At 41.1% G+C, this 22,171-nt stretch overlaps 1 protein-coding gene across 1 annotated transcript; it reads left to right on the top strand.

The window, feature by feature from the left end:
- Positions 1-1,503: 1,503 nt before the first annotated feature.
- LOC136437041 (acid-sensing ion channel 5-like) lies at positions 1,504-22,159 on the top strand. The gene is made up of 12 exons (XM_066431486.1): positions 1,504-1,789; positions 11,334-11,517; positions 12,602-12,700; positions 13,324-13,485; positions 14,740-14,863; positions 15,980-16,105; positions 16,883-17,032; positions 17,952-18,099; positions 18,499-18,555; positions 19,481-19,631; positions 20,906-20,997; positions 21,444-22,159. Exons 2-12 carry the CDS (start codon positions 11,345-11,347, stop codon positions 21,626-21,628), a joined length of 1,467 nt encoding a protein of 488 aa, XP_066287583.1. The 5' UTR covers positions 1,504-1,789; positions 11,334-11,344; the 3' UTR covers positions 21,629-22,159.
- The last annotated feature ends 12 nt before the right edge of the window (positions 22,160-22,171 follow it).

Raw genomic sequence — 22,171 nt, 5'->3', positions numbered from 1 at the left:
CAGGACAGAGCTGGAGGGGCTGGTCATCATGCATATACAATGTAGTATGTCTTTGATTAAAAACGAACAGAGCAGTATTTTGTTAGACAAGACAGTGTGAAGTTCTGTAAAAATGTTACCATTCTATCTGTAGTTTGTTTTAATTTCTATTTTAGGGGTGGGTGGAGGAAATAGTCTTGTGAATGTAATACATATATATGGTTGCACCTTGTAATGTACACAAAGTGATTTGCATCAATTAGACTTCATAGCAAAGCTGCAATCTATGATGAGAATTTTATGCAATGTTTGAGAATGATTTTGTGGTCAATACAGATGACAAGAATTGTAAGAAGCAAATGTGAGAAACATATTTCGAAGGTCTACTTTCTCATCAAAAGTGTGTACCAATTCTACTTTCATTGTTAATTAGCTTTTTTTTCTCAAAAATAAGATTTGCACTTCAAGGAAAGCTTTACTCACTTGAGTCTGTACTTGTACGATAGATGTAAATTTTATCATCATATTAGGAATTTTGATGAGAATTTAAGGAAATAAATATGATCAATTGAAAGTCTTAAGTTGTTGGTGTTTCATAGTTGTACTTGTAAGATGGTTGGTTCCTTATACACTACCAAAAATCGTTTTTCGTATTTTTCTTGCTTTTCTTTGTACAAATAATTTTTTTCTGTCAGCAAGGATATTATTCTATAAACAAGAATCCCTGTTTTAAGCACAAGCAAGAATTGCATCTCCAAGAATTTTTTTCTTAAACCAAGAAAGTTCAAGAAAATGATTGTAGTAAAATCTTAAGGAAATAATATGTAAGAATACCAGATCGGACCAAACAAAAGACAAATCTTATAGTAAGACTGAGAAAGACAATTTTTCTTATTTTTGTAGAAAATTCTTATTGAAGAACATCATACTAGAAATATTTTCTTAACTTCAGAAAATAAAAGAATAAGATTCCTTGTGTAAGAATTGACAAACAGACTTTCGCAGAAGGTTTCTTGAATTTTCTTGGGTTTCTTTTTCTTTGTATAAGAAAATGTTTTCAACACAAGAAAAACTAAAAAAATATTTTTGGTAGTATTGAGCTGTGGCTCTCATAGAAACATTTGTTAAACATCAGCCTAACAATGTTTTGCCTATTTAGGTCTCAGCCACATACATCGAACGACATTCGTACAACTGTTGCGAATATGTGGTACAAATTTCAACAGTCTTGCGACGGAAATCGTTCAGATAGGCTTAGTCGGGGGTAATTACTGTGATGAACACTCAAAAAGGTTGTGCGACAAAAGTAAATCTACGACGAAAAATCGTAAGACACGTAAACAATCCTACAACGAACAATCGTATGGCGTTCTATAACAGTTACTTAACTTGTGCCTATATCCCGGCCTTGTCAAAATGTATGTACAAGCCCCTTCCTGTGTTTTCTGAACCGTTTTTTTCTAGGTCAGTGGAGGGTAGTTGTTTACCCTGACTACCGTGACACACCGCCACACCTGAGCGGCGCACAAAGACGGCACGCCCGACTCACCTGGCATGTCCACCCGGTGAAACAAGTACGGGACTCTCGTATTCAGACAAGGAACATTGCGACGTATGTACGAATTCTTGGTGAGTCTCGAATCATCTTCAGACAGTAAATGCTGAGTTTTGGTGACTCTTTAGGAGACGACTGAAGATTCTTCTTGACGCTACGCTGACTTAAGTTCAAAAACGTGATCTGAATTTTACCGGAGGGCATCTTAAGATTTTAAGCCACCTTTCTCGGAACAGCGGAATACATTGTTAACAGGTGAGTCAAACATAATTGAAGAAGGCGCAGGGCGAATACCTACAGACCTTGTACTAATCTAATTTTGACACTTGTTTGAGAGCAGTGAAAAACTTTCTAAGTACAAGAAAGATCCATTCGCGAAGAATTCTTAGGATGCATTCTTCCGGAGCTGTCAAGGACTCGTAGACAAGCCTCTGAGATCTTAAATATTGTGTTCAGTCCTTCAACGACAGGTGTTGTCTTGCACAGGTAAACGACGGTTTCTTCAAACGCCATGTCTTTGTAATATACTGTAAGATACGATGGGTTGATTCAGTACAAAATCTATTCTAAGATGTCTGTCTTCACTTGCGCCAAGCTAGGCTGGTTTGGTAATCCATAATGTACACTGAACTGGATGTACCAGGCGCAACTTGGAACCCACCGTAAAGAATGTTACCCTAACATAAGAGCGTTGTAAACATCAAAATAACACTTGTCATCTTCTTCAACCGTTAAAAGACAGAAAAGAAACTGCCAAGACTATGCACAATTGGTGTATGATGTAAATATAAAACAAACTTTCAGTAATTTAAGGTGCATACATTATGCTTGCCAAGAAAAGAGAAAAAAATATTTCCAACAAAACCAGAAACTTATATGCTTAGATTTCGTCTTTTTATTCTAATAACTTTTGTTAAGTAACTCATAGATTAAAAGCTGTGCAAGGCATAGCTGTCAAGTTTGATCCAGTCGCACTGAGAAGGACCCCTACTCTTTTCGATAAGTGTGGTGGGATCTTTAACGTGCCCGAGTTGTGGCTCTCCTCAAACACGGGGCCTCTGGCTTTACGTCCCATTCAAGAGGTCGTACCTGGCGAAGCTACGTAGCCTCTACCAGGCTCCAGACGTTGCCTGGAAAGAGCAAAAATCGGTCAAGTAGAGGACTTGGCCTGCCGATAGATACACACGCTTGCAAACCGTACATATCGGCTGACCAACTCCTCTATTTAACCGACTTCTGCTCTTTCCAACTACGTCTGGAGCCTGGTGGAGGCTAAAAGCTACGTACTCATTTTCATTTGGGTCGAGTGGGGATTACATGTACGTGTGTGTGTTAACATCACATGCCTTTCCCAATTCACAATGGCAAACCATTGGAATCTGCTAGGGTGTTATATTATAGGTGTTTAGGATGTGTTATGTTGAAGTGGGACAGCCCACCTACTGGCACGTAGGGTGGTAGGGCCCGGGGAGCTAGGGCCAGTAGAGAGCCCGGGCTGTTTTTCTTCTTCGGATGAGCAGAGAGTTCTGAGAAATGACTGTGCGACCGGGCTAGAATGAAGAGCGTACATCGTGATCTTGTGTGTTTGTCTGGTACAATTTGTACGAACTCCAGAACCTTTGGACAGCAAGGCAACAACTCTAACCAAAAGACCACCATAAGACACCTTATTGGCATGGTACATGTACGCAAAAGGAATGTCAGCGTGAAGGCAAACAGATACACGGCTCTGCGCCACACTCAAAATACACTCGGGGTATTTGCGTGACACGTCGTTCGGGCCCGTCCACACTTGTGCGTATATTCAAGTCTGTATGAGTTGCGTATTTTTGATTTCGATAAGGTTCGCGGGAAAGCAGTTGTTTCTAACTTTGATCCACCGTTGTGCAGACCGGTTGTGGAACTGAAAGAAAACAACGATTTTTTCGGCCGCAAACTTTATCTAAGACAAAAAAATGTCTATACGCAACTCATATACGGACTTGAATATACAAGTGTGATGTTAAGCCCCTGTCACACTTGTGCGTTTACACAAGCCCGCATGAGTTGCGTATTAACATGATTTTGGTTTAGGTTAAGCTTGCAGCCGAAGAAATAATTTCTTCTGTTTGATAACTAGACTGCTCTGCGGTGGGTCTGAAAGTAGAAAACAGCTTCCTCCACCCAAAATGTACTTACACGCAACTGCGGAGCCATGCGCAATTGAATTTACGCACAAGTGTGACATGGCCCTGACCGTATTGTCACAGGCACCTGCTAGCCTCCACCAGGCCCTCCTATGGGCGTATGGATCGCAGAATTCGTCTGAAAAAGGAATAATTAGCCAGTAGAGTCAGTCCACAGTGAAGATCACCACGTATAGGAGCCTGCAAATGAAACCCTGGCAAATATTCTCCCTATAAAGCCGGCGTAGTTAGTTTGGTAGAGACTAGGTATTTGCGAGGCTGGTATGTTACGCAAAAGTTAGGTTACCTACATAAGTTACACGTACACAAGGTTTTGGCACCTTTGCCTTACATTCAAAATGGCCTCGCAAAAGACCAACTGCATGTTTGCAAAATGAAGTCACCTTGTTTCCTTCATAACATCGTTCCGCTTTGTACTATCCTTTCTCCCTGTAAACATTTGGACTTGTTTCTTTACTGTGTCAACCCTAAGACCATTAGGGCTTCGCAGGTTCCGCTTGACCGCACTGGTAACCACCCAACAACCAGGCCTGACTTAGTTTGTTCTAAAGGTCCTGAGTCACTTCAAGCGTCAAATCTAGTGGCACGGCAAAATGACCACCCATAGAATGGTCCATCGGTGTCCAGTCTCTAATCCGTGTAACGTTCTTCAATCTTCTGTTAACTTAATCCAGTTGTGTTACACTTGGGAAATTTTACATTGAACGCCACTTAGACATAGATACGACAGACTATATCAGGTTTAGAACCATTTTTCTTTGCCTGAAGGCTACAAAAAAGGTAAGTAGTCCCTTAGTCTTTTTGAGACCGTAGAGGCAGTGTGTTGTTATCCGCTGGGCTTTGGGCACGGTATTGGAAGGTGGAGCCGACCACTCTCCTTCCACCGCCATTTACCTCCCCAACTGAAGTCAATTGCCCATTTCTGCACCTGGGTGGAGTGAAAAAAGTCGTGTAAATTGGCTTTCCCAAGGACACAACGTCTGGACAGAAATGCCCAGGAATCGAACCCGTGACCTCTCGATCTGGTGTCCGCTAGCCAAGCCATTCGGACTTTTGAGGCCGCTTGAATGCTACGATGGGACCTTTTCTGTATATTTGATGAGGAATGCTACAAGTGATCACTCCTAACGTACGGTTCGCGTGTTGTGCTACTGCTTCTTTGTCACCCGTGTAACATTCCTTAAGTTACTGTTAACATAAACCACCTTCTTATATCAATTAACCAATCAATCAATCAATGTGGAATTTGCAACCGAGACGTATACACGAATCTTTTGCGTAGTCTTGGAACGCCTTCAGACAATGGACCCCGGGTTAAGGTGGCATTCTAGAAAACGAAGAAAAAGTTGTGCTGAAACTGACATAAATTCAACCCCGTGATCTGAATTCCACGGGGGGGGGGGGTTCATAAGACCTTAAGCCACCTTTCTAGGAACGGCAGCAGACAACTTAAACAGGTGTTTAAGCAAGTGCAAGTCAGGTCCATACGCAAAGCAGAATTCTTAGGGTGCATTTTTCCGGAGACGTCAAGGACTCTTGGACTATCCTTTGAGATCTTCAAGACTGCGTTTAGAGCCCTGTCACACGTGTGCGTATATTAATAAAAAGTGCGCATGAGTTGCGAATTATCTTTAATTATTAATTATTTTTTAGGCTTAAGTACAATTTGTGGGGAAGAAGTTGTTTTCTGCGTTGACCCACCGCCGTGCGCATGCAGCCTAGTGATCGAACCAATGAAATGACTTATTCGGCTGCAAACCTAATCGAGACCAAAACATGTTAATGCTCAACCCATGCGGACTTTAATACACGCACAAGTGTGACAGGGACAGGTGGGAGAAGGTTTTTTAAAACATTGTGTTTTGGAATTACTGTAAGAATTTAACCGGCTGACTGGCTACAAATATCTCCTGCAAATGCCTGCTACACTAGGTTGATATGTACACTTACCCGGATTTAATAGGGGAGATCACTGACACGCCGTGAAAGAATGCAAACCTAACATAAGAGCTTTGTACACATCAAAACAAGACTTAGCATTTTTCCATGACCGACATGCCAGTTTCTGTTATCAGAAATTATGCTTTGATTTAGTGATATAAACTTACTATCATAATGATACGATTGGGGTTCTTCATTACACATTTTTAAATGCTATCAAGTTACTCGTGATATCTTTAGAGTTGGATATTCAAGGCATGTGCGTGACAGGTCGCCAGTGTGTTATAGACGTGGTGTCACAGTTACCTGCGAAGCGGGTATGTTACGCAAATGGGTTGTCACCGATATAGGCTGGACATATACAATCCTTAGGGCAATAACATTCAAAATGTACTCGCAAATGAGCAACGATATGTTTGCAAAATAAAGTCAGCTTTGTATCGTTCATAACATTTTTCCGGTCTATACTGTCCTTTCTTCCTAAAAACATTTAGACTTGTTTCTTTACTGTGTCAACCCTAAGACCATTAGGGCTTCGCAGGTTCCGCTTGACCGCACTGGTAACCACCCAACAACCAGGCCTGACTTAGTTTGTTCTAAAGGTCCAGAGTCACTTCAAGCGTCCAGTCTAGTGACATGGCAAAGTGACCATCCATACAACGGTCCATCGGTGTCCAGTCTCTTTTCTGTGTAACGTTCTTCAATGTTCTGTTAACTTAATCCAGTTTTACATTGAACACCACTTAGACATAGATAATACGTACTATATCAGGTTTAGAACCATTTTTCTTTGCCTGAAGGTTACAAAAAAGGTAGGTAGTCCCTTAGTCTTTTTGAGACCGTAGATGCAGTGTGTTGTTATCCGCTGTGCTTTAGACAAGGCATTGGAAGGTAGAGCCCATTACTCTCCTTCCATCGCCTTTTACCTCCCCAACTGAAGTCAGCAGCTCATTTCTACACCTCGGTGGAGTGAAAAATGTCGCGTAAATTGGCTTTCCCAAGGACACAACGTCTAGCCAGAAATGCCAGGAAACGAACCCGTGACTTCTCGATCTCGTGTCGGCTAGCCAAGCCACTCGGCCTTTGAAGCCGCTTGAATGCTACGATGGAACCTTTTCTGTATATTTGATCAGGGATGCTAGAAGTGATAACTCCTAACGTACGGTTCGCATGTTGTGCTACTGCTAATTTGTCACCCGTGTAACATTCCTGAAGTTACTGTTAACATAAACCACCTTCTTATATCAGTCAATCAATCAATCAATCAATGTGGAATTTTGCGACCGCGACGTATGCACGAATCTTTTGGGCAGTCTTGGATCGTCTTCAAAGAGTGGGCACAAGGTTTGGGTGACATTTGATGAAACGACGAGTCTTGTTTACACTGACGTAAGTTCAAATTCTTGGTGTGAATTACACATTGCTTGGAACAGTAGAAGATCGCTTTAAAAGGTGTAAAGTGCAAGTGCAAGGCAAATCCACACACAAGAAATTCTTAGGGTGCCCTATTACGGAGACGTCAAGGACTCTTAAGCTTATAATTAGACAATCTGCGTTCAGCCCTTACACAATAGTTAACCTCTCAGACAGGTGAAAGAAGGTTTCTTAAAACGTTATGGTTGGTATTACTGTAAGAATATAACTACAAATCTCCCCTGCAATGCCTGCTACACTAGCTTGACGTTCTGATCTGTTATGTACAATTACTTGGATATAGGAGGCGAGATCACGGACACACAGTGAAAGAATGCAACCCTAACATAAGAGCGTTGTAAACATCAAAACATGACTAAGCATTTTTCCATGACCGACCCGCCAGGTTTCTGTTATCAGAAATTATGCTTTGATTTAGTGGTATGGCCCTAAAGTAAGATATACGGTCCGGGTTCTTCATTAGAAATTTTTAAACGTTATTAACCCTCAAACCACCGTATGGGGTCAAAACTGACCCCAGGCGTATATCAACATGTGCCATTTTGACATTTCGAGTCGAAAACAAAATTCCTTCTACGAGTTTTTTTGTATATATGTCTTTTTTTAAACTTCTCACAAGTTTTTACCGAGATTGGCTCATATATATATATATTGTTGATTAAGTTATCCTAGAAAGTTTACGCGTGGTCCAGTGGGGTCAAAACTGACCCCAGCAAAATCTGCACTCATATTCCCTGTTGTTTGATACTTGTCATCTAGAAACATATATGATAAGGGTTATTATGATCATAGTTACAATATTTGATGATGATGATATTTTTTGATGAACGTAAAGATTAATGACGTTGCGAGGTATTATGACGTCATTTATGTGATTTTATTGACGAAAACCCAACAAATTGGGTATTTCCATATAACTCAAAGGTACACGATAAAACTTAAATAGAAATTCTGTATGATAAATCATGATATATCTATAGACGTTATTTGTAGATGGCAACAGGAACGACGTCAAAATGACGTCATAAAAATTATATTCATATCCCGTTACACCTAGCGAAATCCACCATCTTGGTTCCGCCATCTTGAATTATTTTAAATGCATTTTTTCATCATTTAACCTAATAACACGATAAAAATGGACCAAAATGTTTATATTAAGATTGTTTCTGTTTGAATAAACATGGTAATGATGAGATTTGAGGTTGAAATAGCCGGTTATAGCTAATCTAATTATATCGTCCGCCATCTTAGATTTTGACCGATGACGTAATCAAATATGCATGAATTATGAATATTGAATGATAAAAGTGATAGTGAATAACATTGGTTGGTGTTGATTTAAGAAAATAAGTGCAGTTTAAAAAGAAAGCCCTAGAATTACATTGTAAAATCCAAAATTAGCGACTTTTTCCAAATATGGCTCTCAGAAACCGGTTGCCATAGCAACATGAAAACATTGATTAGTTATTTCATTAAATTCAAATTGTTGCCAACGAAATTTTAGTAAAGGTGACCAAGTTTGGTTGTTCTAGCGTAAGACATTCAGATGCTATATGACATCAAGTGTTGGCGCAGGCCTCAAAAGAGCCCGCTTGTCTGAATAGCGTTAGCTGCAAAAGACGATGTTCCCTATTTTTGCATAAATTATGATAATAGGCAGAAATTATTCACACCTAATCATGTCAAACTGTCCCTTATAGATTACTTAAACTATACATATATACAAACCACAAAAATAGTCACCAATAAAGCTGTATTTGTAGAAAACATTGTGGGGTCAGTTTTGACCCCATACGGTAAGATTAGTCGTAAAAAAGATACGGTGGTTTGAGGGTTAAGTTAAACGTGATCATGACAACTTTTGGAGTTGGGCATTCAAGGCATTTGCGTGACAGGTCGTCGGTGTGATAAAACCGTGGTGTCGCAGTTACCTGTTACCTGTTACGCAAAAGGGTTTTCACTGATATAGGCTAGACATATACAATCCTTAGGGCAATAAACTTAAAAATGTACTCGCAAATGAGCAGCGGTATGTTTGGAAAACAAAGTCAGCTTTGTATCGTTCATAACATTGTTCCGGTTTGTACGTATCTTTTCTTCCTGTAACATTTGACTTGTTTCTTTACTGTGTTAACCTCAGACCATTAGAGCTTCGCGAATCCCGCCTGACCGCGCGCCCTGGTAACCACCCAACAACCAGGCCTGACTTAGTTTGTTCTAAAGGTCCTGAATTACCTCAAGCGTCCAGTCTAGTGGTATGGCAAAGTGACCATCCATACAACGGTCCATCGGTGTCCAGTGTCTTTTCCGTGTAACGTTCTTCAATCTTCTGTTAACTTAATCCAGTTGTGTTACACTTGGAAAATTTTACATCGAGCACCACTCAGACATAGATAATACGCACTATATCAGGTGTAGAACCATTCATATTTGCCTGAATGCTACATAAAAGGTAAATAGTCCTATAGCATTTTTAAGGCTGGCAGTGGGTTGTACTGTATCTCACGTGAGGGTACGCTATGAAGAAAAAAACAGAGCCCAACCCTCTCCTTCTACCACCTTTTACCTCCCCAACCGAAGTGAGGTAGCTCTTTTTACACCTGAGTGGGGTTAGGAAATTCATGTGAAATGCCTTTCCCTAGGAAGTCTAGCCACGAATATCAGGAATCGAACCCGTGACTTCTCGATCCCATGTCCGCAAGCCAAGTCACTCGTTCATTCGACGCCACACGAATAGTACGTCAAATGTGTCCCATTTTCTGTCGAGTATTTGAAGAGGAATGCTAGTAGTTGCACCCACCGCCCGCTGGCGGCGTCGCTACGGCCGATGGAATTGACAAACCACTCAACGAATTTCATGGACAAAAAAAACTAATCTTTTTAAGCTTTGTGTGTTTTGATATCTTTTTGCTTACATTTCTATAAGTTTTGCATGATATTCCCAAGGGTAAAACAAATCCAGTTTAAGACGCAGCGACGCCGCCAGCGTGCCGCGGGTCCAGTGAGAGGGGGGCTTAACGGTTCATGTGCTGCGGCGCTGGGTGTCTGTCACCCGTGTAACATTCCTGAAGTTACTGTTATACACACCACCTACTTCAGACTTGATCTAAATAGAGGTTGTCACGCCAACGTTTAACGGTAAATATAAGGGATGGTTGGCAATACTTAACGGTAAATTAAGGAAGGACCGAGAACTTTCAACAGTTAATTGATACAGTTTGGTGAGCTGGTTCATCGGATCGTCCAATTGTATTCACGGGAACTCGGGAGAACTAGACAAACAGTGACACAATCGAACGTTGAAATGTGACTTTTGTGCTGTTTGGCGTTAGACTACGCGATACGAAGAATTTGTCAAAGACGCTTCTCAATTAAACGATTTACACATGACATTGTGTTTTCTGTGTCGACTCAAAGTTGGCTCTAAAACGCGTGTGTAAATCAGACCATTGAATTCAGAATAGCATTGAAATCGACTGATTACGCTTCACGAATAGACTTTGTGATTAGGACTCGTAGTGAGCTTTAAATTGTTATATTCTTGCAATTGTGTAATATGAAACATATCTGTGTATTGTATCAGGGAACACCTGAAAATTAGGTGTCTAGTGAGATCTGAATGAATATACTCGTAAAATAGATGAGAATGAAAATGAAATAAATCAGAGTGGGCCGGCTATATCCTGACACTTAATGGTGGTTAGCTGGCTAAGCCTTATGAAAAAAAGGCGTACATGTGCTTTTTGATATAAGGAGACTAAAATCATGGTCGATTTGAATCTGAATGTCCGTTAGTGATTTCCTCATGTGTTTAAGATTCTGGATTTATCTTTTACTAAAATCCGTCCGTTTTCAAAAGTTTTTGGCGACGCCCATTCGGCGGGGCCAATGAGGCAGTACCATGTTTGAGTCAGAGATACATTGTGTTCTACGTATACCCATTGCACGTATGTACATGTATCTCAAGCAGAATTTGCCACCGGTCATGGATTTTGTTTTAGAATGTTTCAATGGTAGGGGCATTGGATTTCAAAATTTATTCATGAAATGATGAACGTAACGATTAAAGTTAGTGTTCAAGCAGATATGGGGATGGAAAATAATGACATTCTCTTAGATGTAGTTTTTTGTCACTTTCAATCTAAACGGAGTTATTTATCGTAAGATTTATCTCATCCGACCATATCCTTTAAGATTATCAGACGATATTTTCTTTTGCTTTCAAATCTGTCCAGGTCAGCTAAAGATGGCGGCATGTTGCTCGTGTCAGGACGGGGCCCTGGACTATGAATACGCCTCCAACACCTCCCTTCACGGCCCGGGAAACATCATAAACGCCAAGCGTCCCGTTCACAAGGCCATCTGGGCCGTTCTGTTCCTGGCGGCCTTTAGTGTGGCAGTGTGGCAAATCTCAGAGAGGTAAGTTGTATCTGACCTTATATGGTGTGTTTCCGGTCATTTTTGGTAGAGTAGATAGATCCAAAATATCAGCCTGTTGTCAGTGAGTGTTGTTTCGAACTCAGAGACGATGATTGTAGCTATCAATCCTCTAATGCTTATTTAGCGTCCTCTCATGTCGGGTTCGCCACTTTTGAAACTTTGAAACTTTATTCTAAAAATGCAACTTCACAGGCACTAAATAGCTTTGTCTTAAATATGTTGACCTTTAACAAAGGTTTATAAAACATTTGAATATCAATAATTACACATTGGCAATTAGTAAGGTGTTGTTGAAGGGTGGCTGAGGAGTTTTGGGAAGTTTTTGAAAAAACCCTTTCTTAAGCTTTATACACCTTCCTCATCCTTAATTTTTTTCCAGGTAGTACCTTATAGCAAGGTGATAATTTATGCTTATTATTATGATGTCATGATTACGTCATCAAGATTTATAAGGTCACGCCCCTTTTTTAGAAAAAACGCTCTACTTGGCTTGTGCCTCGATGTTCATCAATATAACTTTGCAGGACTGTACATGATAGTAATAATTAAAGAATGACGCGTGGCAACGCAAATATTTTGAAATATCGATTTTTGGCGATTTTTTGTTGTTGCTATCAAACAAACAAAAATCGCCAAAAATCGATATTTCAAAATATCTTCGTATAGTGTTCCAACACTCTATAGCTCTCAAAGGAGGGACTCAAAGCTACTAGCCAATCACACTGCGCATATATCAGGAGTCAACGTGGTTGGCTGGTAGCCTTTATCTCAATTAAGACAGGAGTATCTGATTGGCTGATGCATGGCTGACCAGTGCTACTGAACAAGGCGAGGACGTATCTAAGGCCGGCACGCCAGGGCTGATGCTTACCGTTTAAGTATCCAAGCGGCGGGCGGCGTATGAGAGGATGCTGAAAAGGAGCTACTGTGGTTTGACATTTAGCTGTATTCATTAAGGTTTGAATTTGCATGTTACTATCTAAAAGTTTTAAGATAGAAAGAAAGAAGACGCAAGAGTGTAAAATGATGCTAATGTTAATGCAGTCCTATTTCCCTTTTACAGATTTGTGGCGTACTTCAGCTACGATACAGTAACCAACATAAAGGTCGAGTTCAAAGACGAGCTGGATTTCCCCGCCGTCACCATATGTAACTTTAACAGGTGAGTTTATAACAAGTGAGGCAGATACATGTACATAGTGTTCTAATGGTCTAGTCTTACAAACTACTTTGTTTATTTCAACAGACACACATGTCTATTCTGTTGACCAGCCCCTCCAGCTCAGTCCTGCCACATGCTACATTATGTAATTGAACACCACTAGGTGTCTGCTATTTACTAGTAATCATGATGAGAGCCATTTGGTCAAGGTTATTGACCTTATATGTTTGGAACGAAAAAGAGGAAAATGATGGAGAAGAAACGGAGCAAATACAATATTCCCTTCCGCGGAGATGAACATAAATGTGGTTTCAGTATTCCTTTTAAACACAAAATACTCTTTACCATTCCAAATTTTCTACTGTACAACACCAGTATTTATTAAACGGTCAAGTTAACATCAATCCATTGCTTAGAACTATGACGTCACTCTATGAAGATAACGGATATGCGACTCCAATTGTGGATAACATGCTAAAAGGCAGCCAATGAAAATGAATGTTACAACCAAGGAATTCGAATAGGGAGGCGCATAGCCACGGTCACGTGTTTCATATCTAGCCAATGAAAGCAACGCGTTGGATACCATCAGCCAATGAAAACTCTTCGGTTGTTCTATCTAGGTATGAACTCTCCAAGGTGACCCCTAGCCAGCTGGATTACATTAATGAGATTTTGGAACTGTCGGCGGGTTTCCTGGGGGACGATACGGGCGAGTTGGGCTTCGACTACGACGACTACGACGAGGAGTCTGCGGGCTTTGGGCCCGAGGAACCCGACTATACGTAAGTGGCTTTAACTTTAATGTTAATATATCTCGACAACTATCATAGTGCTTATGACACAAAAATGCAACTTATATTTTATTTAATTCAACAATTATTATGATATAGCTCATTTGCCAGTCATGTTTGCGTTTTCCTCTGTTATTGAACATTGCACTACCAAAAATGAAGAATTTTTTCCACAAGGTAACAAATTATAAAGCACAAGTTGATTATACATACATGTCAAGTATCATGGTGAAATTGCAACTTTTCCGTACGCCATCGGACGCATCCGAAGTTGTCCGAAGTTAGGAGTGACGTCATCCTAACTTCTGCCGTTGACCCGAGTGATGTTAGAAGTTAACAGAAGTTAGATGTGACGTCATCCTAACTCCTGTGGCCTGGGATGTGCGGATAACGTCAATTTAGATATTACCTGCAGCTGACGTCACACCTAACTCCTGATAGCATTGACACTACTCGGGATACTGGACATAGCTTTGATTATCGGCACATTGGGTCACAAATAACATTATAACCATTGAGTTATCTATTTATTGTTATGTTGACCCCTTGACACTCCTCATCTCGACCTCTATGAAAAGCGACCCTGAGGGCCGATTAGAGTATGTTTCGAGAATAAATAAAGGCACAAACAAACAAACAAACAAACAAACAATTTGGAGAAGTGGGAGGGAGATATCTGGGATCCATAAAAAGGAAGAAAGGAAGAAGAGGGTCACGAACATGTGATCGCTAGGCCTATTACATTAGGAAATTCACAAAAGCCCTTAAGATTCATGATCAAGCATATATCTTGTAAATGTAGAAATCATTTACATCAACAGAGTAGTTCATGGAGATCTCCGAACTCTTGTTATCTCCATGAAAAATGGAGATATAGTTTTGAATGTGTCTGTCTGTTTGTGTTTCCGGACTACTGTAGTCAGCATAACTCAAGAACCTCTTGATGGGTTACAATGATATTTGGCATGTAGGTAGGTGTTGGGAAGCCGAAAATCAAAGACGATTTTGGGCCCCCTGGTATGTGACCTTGGTACTGCAGCAGAACTTTTTTGTATCTTTTGACCTGGACGTGCTTTGCATATGGTCTTGATTTCTAGGTGGCAGATAGCTTCTGATGTACTGAAAAAGTGGTGTAGGTTTGGGCCCCCTAGCAGCTTGTTATATCCTGCAATTGATGCAATAGCGATGGACGCCACTAGAGATGTAAACCACAAAACCTTTTACATTCTACATATTACGCTTTAGCCTCAACGTGTCAGCCGTCCCTGCTGACTTCGACCTGGCGGATTTGACTTTACAAGCAGGGTTTGTGCTGGACGAGACCACATTACAAGACTGCAGGTGGAGGGGGCTGAAGTGTTATGCAGAAGTGAGTTTTTTTCCACATGTTCGCATCTCTGCGTACACGTGTTAGCGTCATTGGGTACACATATTAGCATAACAGATCTGAGACCACGTGTTAGAATCTCTGTGCCCACGTCAGTGAACACGTGATAGCATCAGTTCTGTGTACACGTGTTAGTATATCTGTGTACACGTGTTGGTATATCTGTGTACACGTGTTAGTATATTTGTGTACACGTGTTGGCATCTTTGTGTCACGTGTTAGCATCTATACATACACGTGTTAGTATATCTGTGTACACGTGTTAGTATATCTGTGTACACGTGTTGGCATCTTTGTGTCACGTGTTAGCATCTATACATACACGTGTTAGTATATCTGTGTACACGTGTTAGTATATCTGTGTACACGTGTTAGCATCTTTGTATCACGTGTTAGCATCTATACATACACGTGTTAGTATATCTGTGTAAATCACGGTGTGGGCATGTTTGTGCCCATGTGCCAGCATCTCCGCCTACGTGTAGTAGCATACGATTCGTATGAACCCATGATCACTATTAAAGTCTAGCTATCTCTATAACTATACAATTATACCAGAATTAAATATATCGGTGATAAAGACGAAAGCGCACCTTTTGAAATAAAATAAGTCAGAATACTTTTCGGCACATGTATCATTGAGTTGCAATGTAGTTAAAGTATTATCATTTGCTTAAACTAAGGACATGTTGATTTGATTATATGGATGACATCCTCTTGGATCCCCCAAACTGATGTAAGCTAGCGAATGAATAAAGTTTGCCAAAAAAAAAGTTGCCTTCATTATGAAATCTACGCGGTCAGGAAGGTTGCACCAATGACTTAACACACAGGGAATGGCATACCAAACCATGGATTCTTCATTTTTGTTATTTCACCTCTTCTTCTTTGACTTTGGCCTTCTACGACATTAGCATCCGTTTTCCGTAACATCTGTTTGCAATTCACTAATGTATCTTATTCATTTTGTAGCTGCTTTACTTTGGACATGGACGAAAATTGAATAGCGCGCGCGGATGTAATCCAAGTTATCAAATCAACATGGCATAAGGAAACTAACTCTGAATCTCAAATGACGTATGCGTTACTTATTCTCAGAACTTCACGCACGTGTTCACCTCGTATGGGAACTGTTATACGTTCAACGGTGACGAGAAGAAGACCATGAGGCAGACCATCCCGGGGTCGGGCAACGGGCTGTACGTTGTTATCGACATACAGCAGGTCAGAGTTCAGGGGTCAGATAAATAAAGGGTCAGACAAGGCCAAAGGTCAGATGAGGTTTTAATGTCAGATTAGATCAAAAGTAAGATGATGCCATTACGGTAGGATTATTACAATTGTCAGATTAAGTTGATGGTCGGATTAAGTTATGGGTCAGTCTGTGTCACATGGGGTCAACGTTCAGATGAGGTCAATATTGGTCTAAGTAGGGTTTTCAATAGAGTTGATCGTAGTGGTCAGTGGTTCTTGGATTGGGGCCAAAGTCAACTTCTAACGTCCTTACGTTTTTTTGGCGACGCTTCAGGAGCGCAGAACGTCATGCCTATTGCCCTGTGAGGAAAGTATATAGATTTGTATTCCTGATCGCCACGTTATTTCTGAATGTGAGGCAGCCCGTTTCTTTGACCGCTCATCTGGCTGTGTTTAGAAATCACCGTCACCGATGTGTTATTACTCGGGACCAATCACTACTGCTGTCTCTCAGTTAGAGCATTTCTCAAAATGGGACTCCTGACAATTAGCCTGTCTGGAAGATTGTTTGAACCAAGGATTCGAATTCATCAATACGAATTAGTGGAAAAGTCAAAATGTCTCTTGGCTGTCCAACAATAAGTAGACACATTCCAACCATTAGCCACGCGGCCTGGCAACTTAGAGTCAAATGTGTCAAAACATAGCTTAAAAATGTTAATCATAAACACCACTTACAAATAGCCACTCTATCGTCGCCATGGCATTACGTTTTATTGCCTTTCTTGTTTTCAATTTGAAATGTAGGAGGAGTACACGGAGAAGCCGCCAGGCGGGAGCTCTGACGCCGGGCTGAAGTTCCTGGTCCACCCGCTCTCCGAACCGCCCAAGATCGATTCCCAGGGCACGGCGGTCCAGCCAGGCACGCATGTGTACGCCAGCATCCAGAACATCCTCGTGAGTCTTTGTTCTAAGGCCAAGATAGACTTGACTTACTTGACTTATGTCGAGTGTCAGTCTTCCTCCGCCACTCGAACCACTCTGCCAGGCCAGAAACGTCTGTCTCCCATTGCCCTCTCCAGAAACTCAGGGGGTAGGCCTGTGTCCTTCTGTAGTACATCCATGTAAGTGAGAGGCTGCCTTTCTGGCTTTCTCTTCCCGTGCAGGGGTACCCAGAACACCAGACTGGACACCACTTCCTTGCTGTTCCTGAAGCAGTGCCCAGCAAACCTGAGTCGCCTATTTCTCACTTTCTGGGATATCCTCGGGAGTCCGGCATAAAGCTCTTCTTCATAGGCCGAGATAGAGGCTACCTCTAAATAGCCGTTATTGTAGACTCCTACGGTCTATGATTCATTAACCGCAACTACACGCAATTATTATATCTTTCAGAAGCGGCAATCTAGGCCAAAGATGATGCGGCAAACAACCGGACCCATGTAGCTATATAAATCAAACTGTGTGTAGTAATAGTTTTTTAAAAAAGAAGAAAAAAACCAAGCGACGTCTAGCTACAACGGAGGATATCAATTTGTTTCAGCGTCGTCTATATGTGACAGAATCTGCATGTTATAAGGAGGTTCACTTTCCTAAGTACGCAGGAGCAAGTGCAAATTTAAGGCCCCTGATACATAAATAAAATACGTCTAGACATTGTTATGCTAACGAACAACCGAGGCCATATGCATTCGGGCTTGTATTTAGCATGGTCAAGAAAAGAGGTAGTTAGAAATTCAGGGCCTTCACCTTCGACCTTGCGCATGCGTACTTTGAATCATGAGCCTCCTCTGCGATCACACTGAACACCTGATTATTCTATTTCACCCTTCTTCTTCATTTATTCATTTATTCATTTACGCATTCATCCATTGCCCAGTACAAGAATGAAATCCCGCCGTGGGGGTCCTGCGACCCGACCCGGAAGCTGGATAATTACGAGAACTACACGAAGACGGGCTGTCTGCTGGAGTGTCGCGCGGACTACGTGAAGGAGGACTGCCAGTGTCGGACCGTCAGCATGCCGGGTAAGGCACGACCACGTGTTTAACGATGTTAACCTTTGAAAAATGTTATAAAGCCTGCATTTGTTGGAAGATTCTACTCTTAGAAGTAACACAGATTTAGGGGATAAAAACATGGTCTACTCTTGAATTGAATCTTTGAAGTATTGCATAAAGAAAGGATAATCATTCCGGGATACTCTAGTTTCCCTAGGCAAACTTAGCGCATTTAATACATTTAAATGAAATTGATTGATGGTCTCAGTGATACTTTTAACATGTAGTTCTATGGACTGCGAAGGCTCAAAACTACAACATTTGGAAGCTCCACAAAAGGAAACAACCGCATCTTGTACTTAACTTGGGGCTTTCGTATCAGATAACGATAATTGTCTTCCTAATGTCTACCTTATGTTACCATAGGAAATGCGACGTACTGCACGCCAACTCAACTGACTCAGTGTGTGAAAACAGTTGTAGGTGAGTTTTTAGAGATCGGTTATTCACCTGTACACACAGACTATGGACCGTGTTAAATGTTACCTGGGGCTTATGTGTGATAAATACAGCAAAGGTGACTCTTATGGGACCTAGAGTTTCATGTCAAAAAAATCTCAGTGTTTGCTGTGTTTGCACATAGTTGTAGGTGAGGATACCCAATGCTTTGTTTTCATAAGTGTCAAAATAACTTTACATGCGTCTGTAATGGCACGCGCTAATTTTCGTCGTGGGTCGTTTTTTCAGCCACATATACGTATAAACGCGTCAACCAGGTAGCGACCTAACCAACCAAGGATGTCGATCTAATACAACCTTTTCGGTAACAATATGGTTCAACAGAATTTTGTACAACACATACACACCCAAGGATGCTCTCAGTTTGCAATCATACAACATCAACGATCGTATGATGAATGTTAATCTTACTCACGATATGGCATATGAAATACTGGTAAAGCCCCTGTCACACTTGTGCGTAAAGAAAAGCCCACATGAGTTGGCGTATTAACATGTTTCTGGTTTCGGTTAAGTTTGCAGCCGAATAAGTGATGTCTTAAGCCCCTGTCACACTTGTGCGTATATACGAGCCCGCATGAGTTGCGTATTGACATGTTTCTGGTTTAGGTTAAGTTTGCAGCCGAAAAAGTGATTTCTTGGGTTCGATCACTAGCCTGCACAACGGTGGGTCAAAGTAGAAAACATCTTTTCCCCCGCAAACCTTACTGAAACCTCAAAAAAATGTTGATGCGCAACTCTCGCGCACTCTGATGTACGCACACGTGTGGCAGGACCCTATAAGGTACGTCATTTTCGTTTGCAGGAAAGATCCTAGCTACACCATGAACGTCTTTTATCCCCCTTCCTTTTTTAATCTTTTCTACCCTTCTGCCTCCCCGTATGACAGGAAAGCTGGCTAACGGGCGGTACCAGTGCTACTGCCCGACCCCCTGCGTCGCCAACACGTTCCCGACCTACGTGTCGTACGCGGCCTGGCCCAGCATCAGCGCACAGGACTACTACATCAACACATTCAACCACACGGCCGACTACCTGCAGTGAGTAAAATAACGAACTAACAAAAATCATGAAGATCCATCAACGTTTCCGTCACTTTCTTTGCCTACATACAAACACACTAACATTCAAAGTCCGCTGCAGTTCTGTTGGAAAACGCAAGGTGAACGATTTTTGAACTTGACCTTTCTTTGCAGAACCACAACATACCTACCAAAAATCATGAAGATCCATCAAAGGTTTCTCGAGTTATGCTCTTGACATACATACAGACCTACCCAACAGCTGGCATAACTGAAAACATAATCTTCTCGGCGAAGATAATGAACAAGAAATCCTCACTCCACCCAGGTGCGAATGGGTACCTCACTGCTGCGGGGAAGGTCGCATTGAGGTCACCTGGTGGCGCCAAATGGTAGCCGCCCAGACCCTCGCGACAGTTCCATGAATTGCAAGAAATATGCATCTGTTGCCCATATGTATTTATTTATTCATTGTCAAGTGTCACAGTACACTACACTGACTCTCGAGGCAGCACAGCTGATATTTGAGAGTCAACAGTTAGGGACAGACAAATAAATGGCAATGGCAATTTGCACATCACTAGCTTGTACAATACATGTAACATTATGTATTATGTGATTGTAAACCCTGCACCAATTCAGCACAACAAATGCTGACATTGCACGGCTGATTTCTGACAATTACAATTTTTTTCATTATAAATAGAAGAACTCATACCTCAGTGTTTTTATTCCTAAACTCATTATTGCCGAGTGTGGCCAGTGTCAGTGACAATCCCCTTCCCTGTACATACATAAATGTACACAAAGTATATTACCTATGTGTGACTAAAGACGCGTAAATCGTACTACACACACGAAACGTTATCACTGAAAAAGACAAAAATAACTTGACGTTGAAATCAGCGCGATCTTTGATTTGAGATCCACTGCCACATCTTGACCAACAAGTATTGGAGTGTATTATAAGGGGACTCAGGGCACAGGCCAGAGGCTAGTTCTGCTAAGTTGGAAACTTTGGTTACAAACATTGTCAAGTTGTTAACAGTTCATTAATGTTTCTGCCATGATTGAAGACCACAGGTTGCTTTGTCAAGTTCTTCGGGTACCCTTATAAGTCAAAACCTGTACTTAACCTCTGTATCCGATTCCTTTACTTGCACCTGATGTTTCGTTTAGGTATACATGCCGAGTAAATAAATCATAGGCCATTCGGCATCGGACCAAGAACTACTATCCCAGTCGTGCTTTGTTGTTTCTTTTGTTTAATGTTACCTTTTTTTCGTTTTCAGGCGAAATTTTGTGGTGATGGACCTGTACTTCTCACAACTCAACTACCAAGAAGTCATCCAACAGCGACAGTACACCATCGGGTCATTCCTAGGTAAAATCTGTTTTTGGCAACACGTCTGGGGCGGAACATTACTGATCAGATACATAAAACTGAGATTGTACGTCCCAGTATGTGCGAAGTTTTTCGCTTTGCAAGTAAAAGAAGTAAGGATAAGAAACCTCATCCGGGCATTTCATTTACCCATTAATTCATTACCGGAAATGCAGACATGTTCGTGGTGGTTTTATATTCGCGGTTTTTGCGGTGTACAGTGAAAAGCCGTTCCGTTGTGGGACAATAGCGCTACTATTGTATTAAACGCGAACTCAAAACCACCGCGAAAACACTCCATATTCTCCCAACCGCGAAATTAAATCCCCGCGAACATTTCTTCATCAACAGTATTTATCTATTTACTCGTTATCGTATCCGGCCACAGATTTATTCATTCATAAATTCAGTCATTTATTCATTTTTCATTCATCCCCTCCTGCCAGGTGATTTTGGAGGTCAGTTGGGCCTGTTCCTGGGCGCCAGTGTCATCACTATTGCAGAGTTCGTGGCGTACATCGCCATGAAGGTCACACAGCCCTGCTTCTCAGGGCGCAAGCGCAGAACAGACACGGAAATGACGTCACTAGAATCGGATATGAAGACTAGCAAAACCTCCACTCTCAGTTAGCCGATAGAACGCATATTACTCACATGGTGATAGATTTTTATATCAATCTGTATCTGTATCTATATAGCCGGTATAACCGCCATTCGGCGTAACACACCAAATGGATTTTCTAATTATAGCTACAATGACATTTTCTGCAAATTACTATGAACGCTATATTTTGGTATCGTTTTATGCATATCGTCTTCGTAATTTATGATTTAAGACTTTCAGTATCCCTTTTTATGTTTTTTTTTGTTTGCTTTTATTTGAATTGTTTATTTAAAATAAGGTCCCAAAACTCAATAAACTAAAAAAGCAGTTATTTCAATTTCATTCAAATATTGACGCCTATATGATAATCTTGGATACTTTATGTACTCCTTTAGCTATCATACAAGTAACAAACAAGTGCTCGAATGACGTCACACTTTATCGATAAACGGTAAATTAATGATATTGTCCAACAAAAGACAATCTGGATGCGTATATTACGTAGTATTCAATGTACAGGTTTAAGGCTAATTATGATTAAAGCATTTTAAAAAGCAATTCATGCAATAC

The sequence above is a fragment of the Branchiostoma lanceolatum genome, chromosome 6 (genome assembly GCF_035083965.1).
Source record: "Branchiostoma lanceolatum isolate klBraLanc5 chromosome 6, klBraLanc5.hap2, whole genome shotgun sequence".
NCBI classification, from domain to species: domain Eukaryota; kingdom Metazoa; phylum Chordata; class Leptocardii; order Amphioxiformes; family Branchiostomatidae; genus Branchiostoma; species Branchiostoma lanceolatum.
Note: the sequence above shows the minus strand (reverse complement) of the source record. Positions and strands in the feature narration are given on the sequence as shown.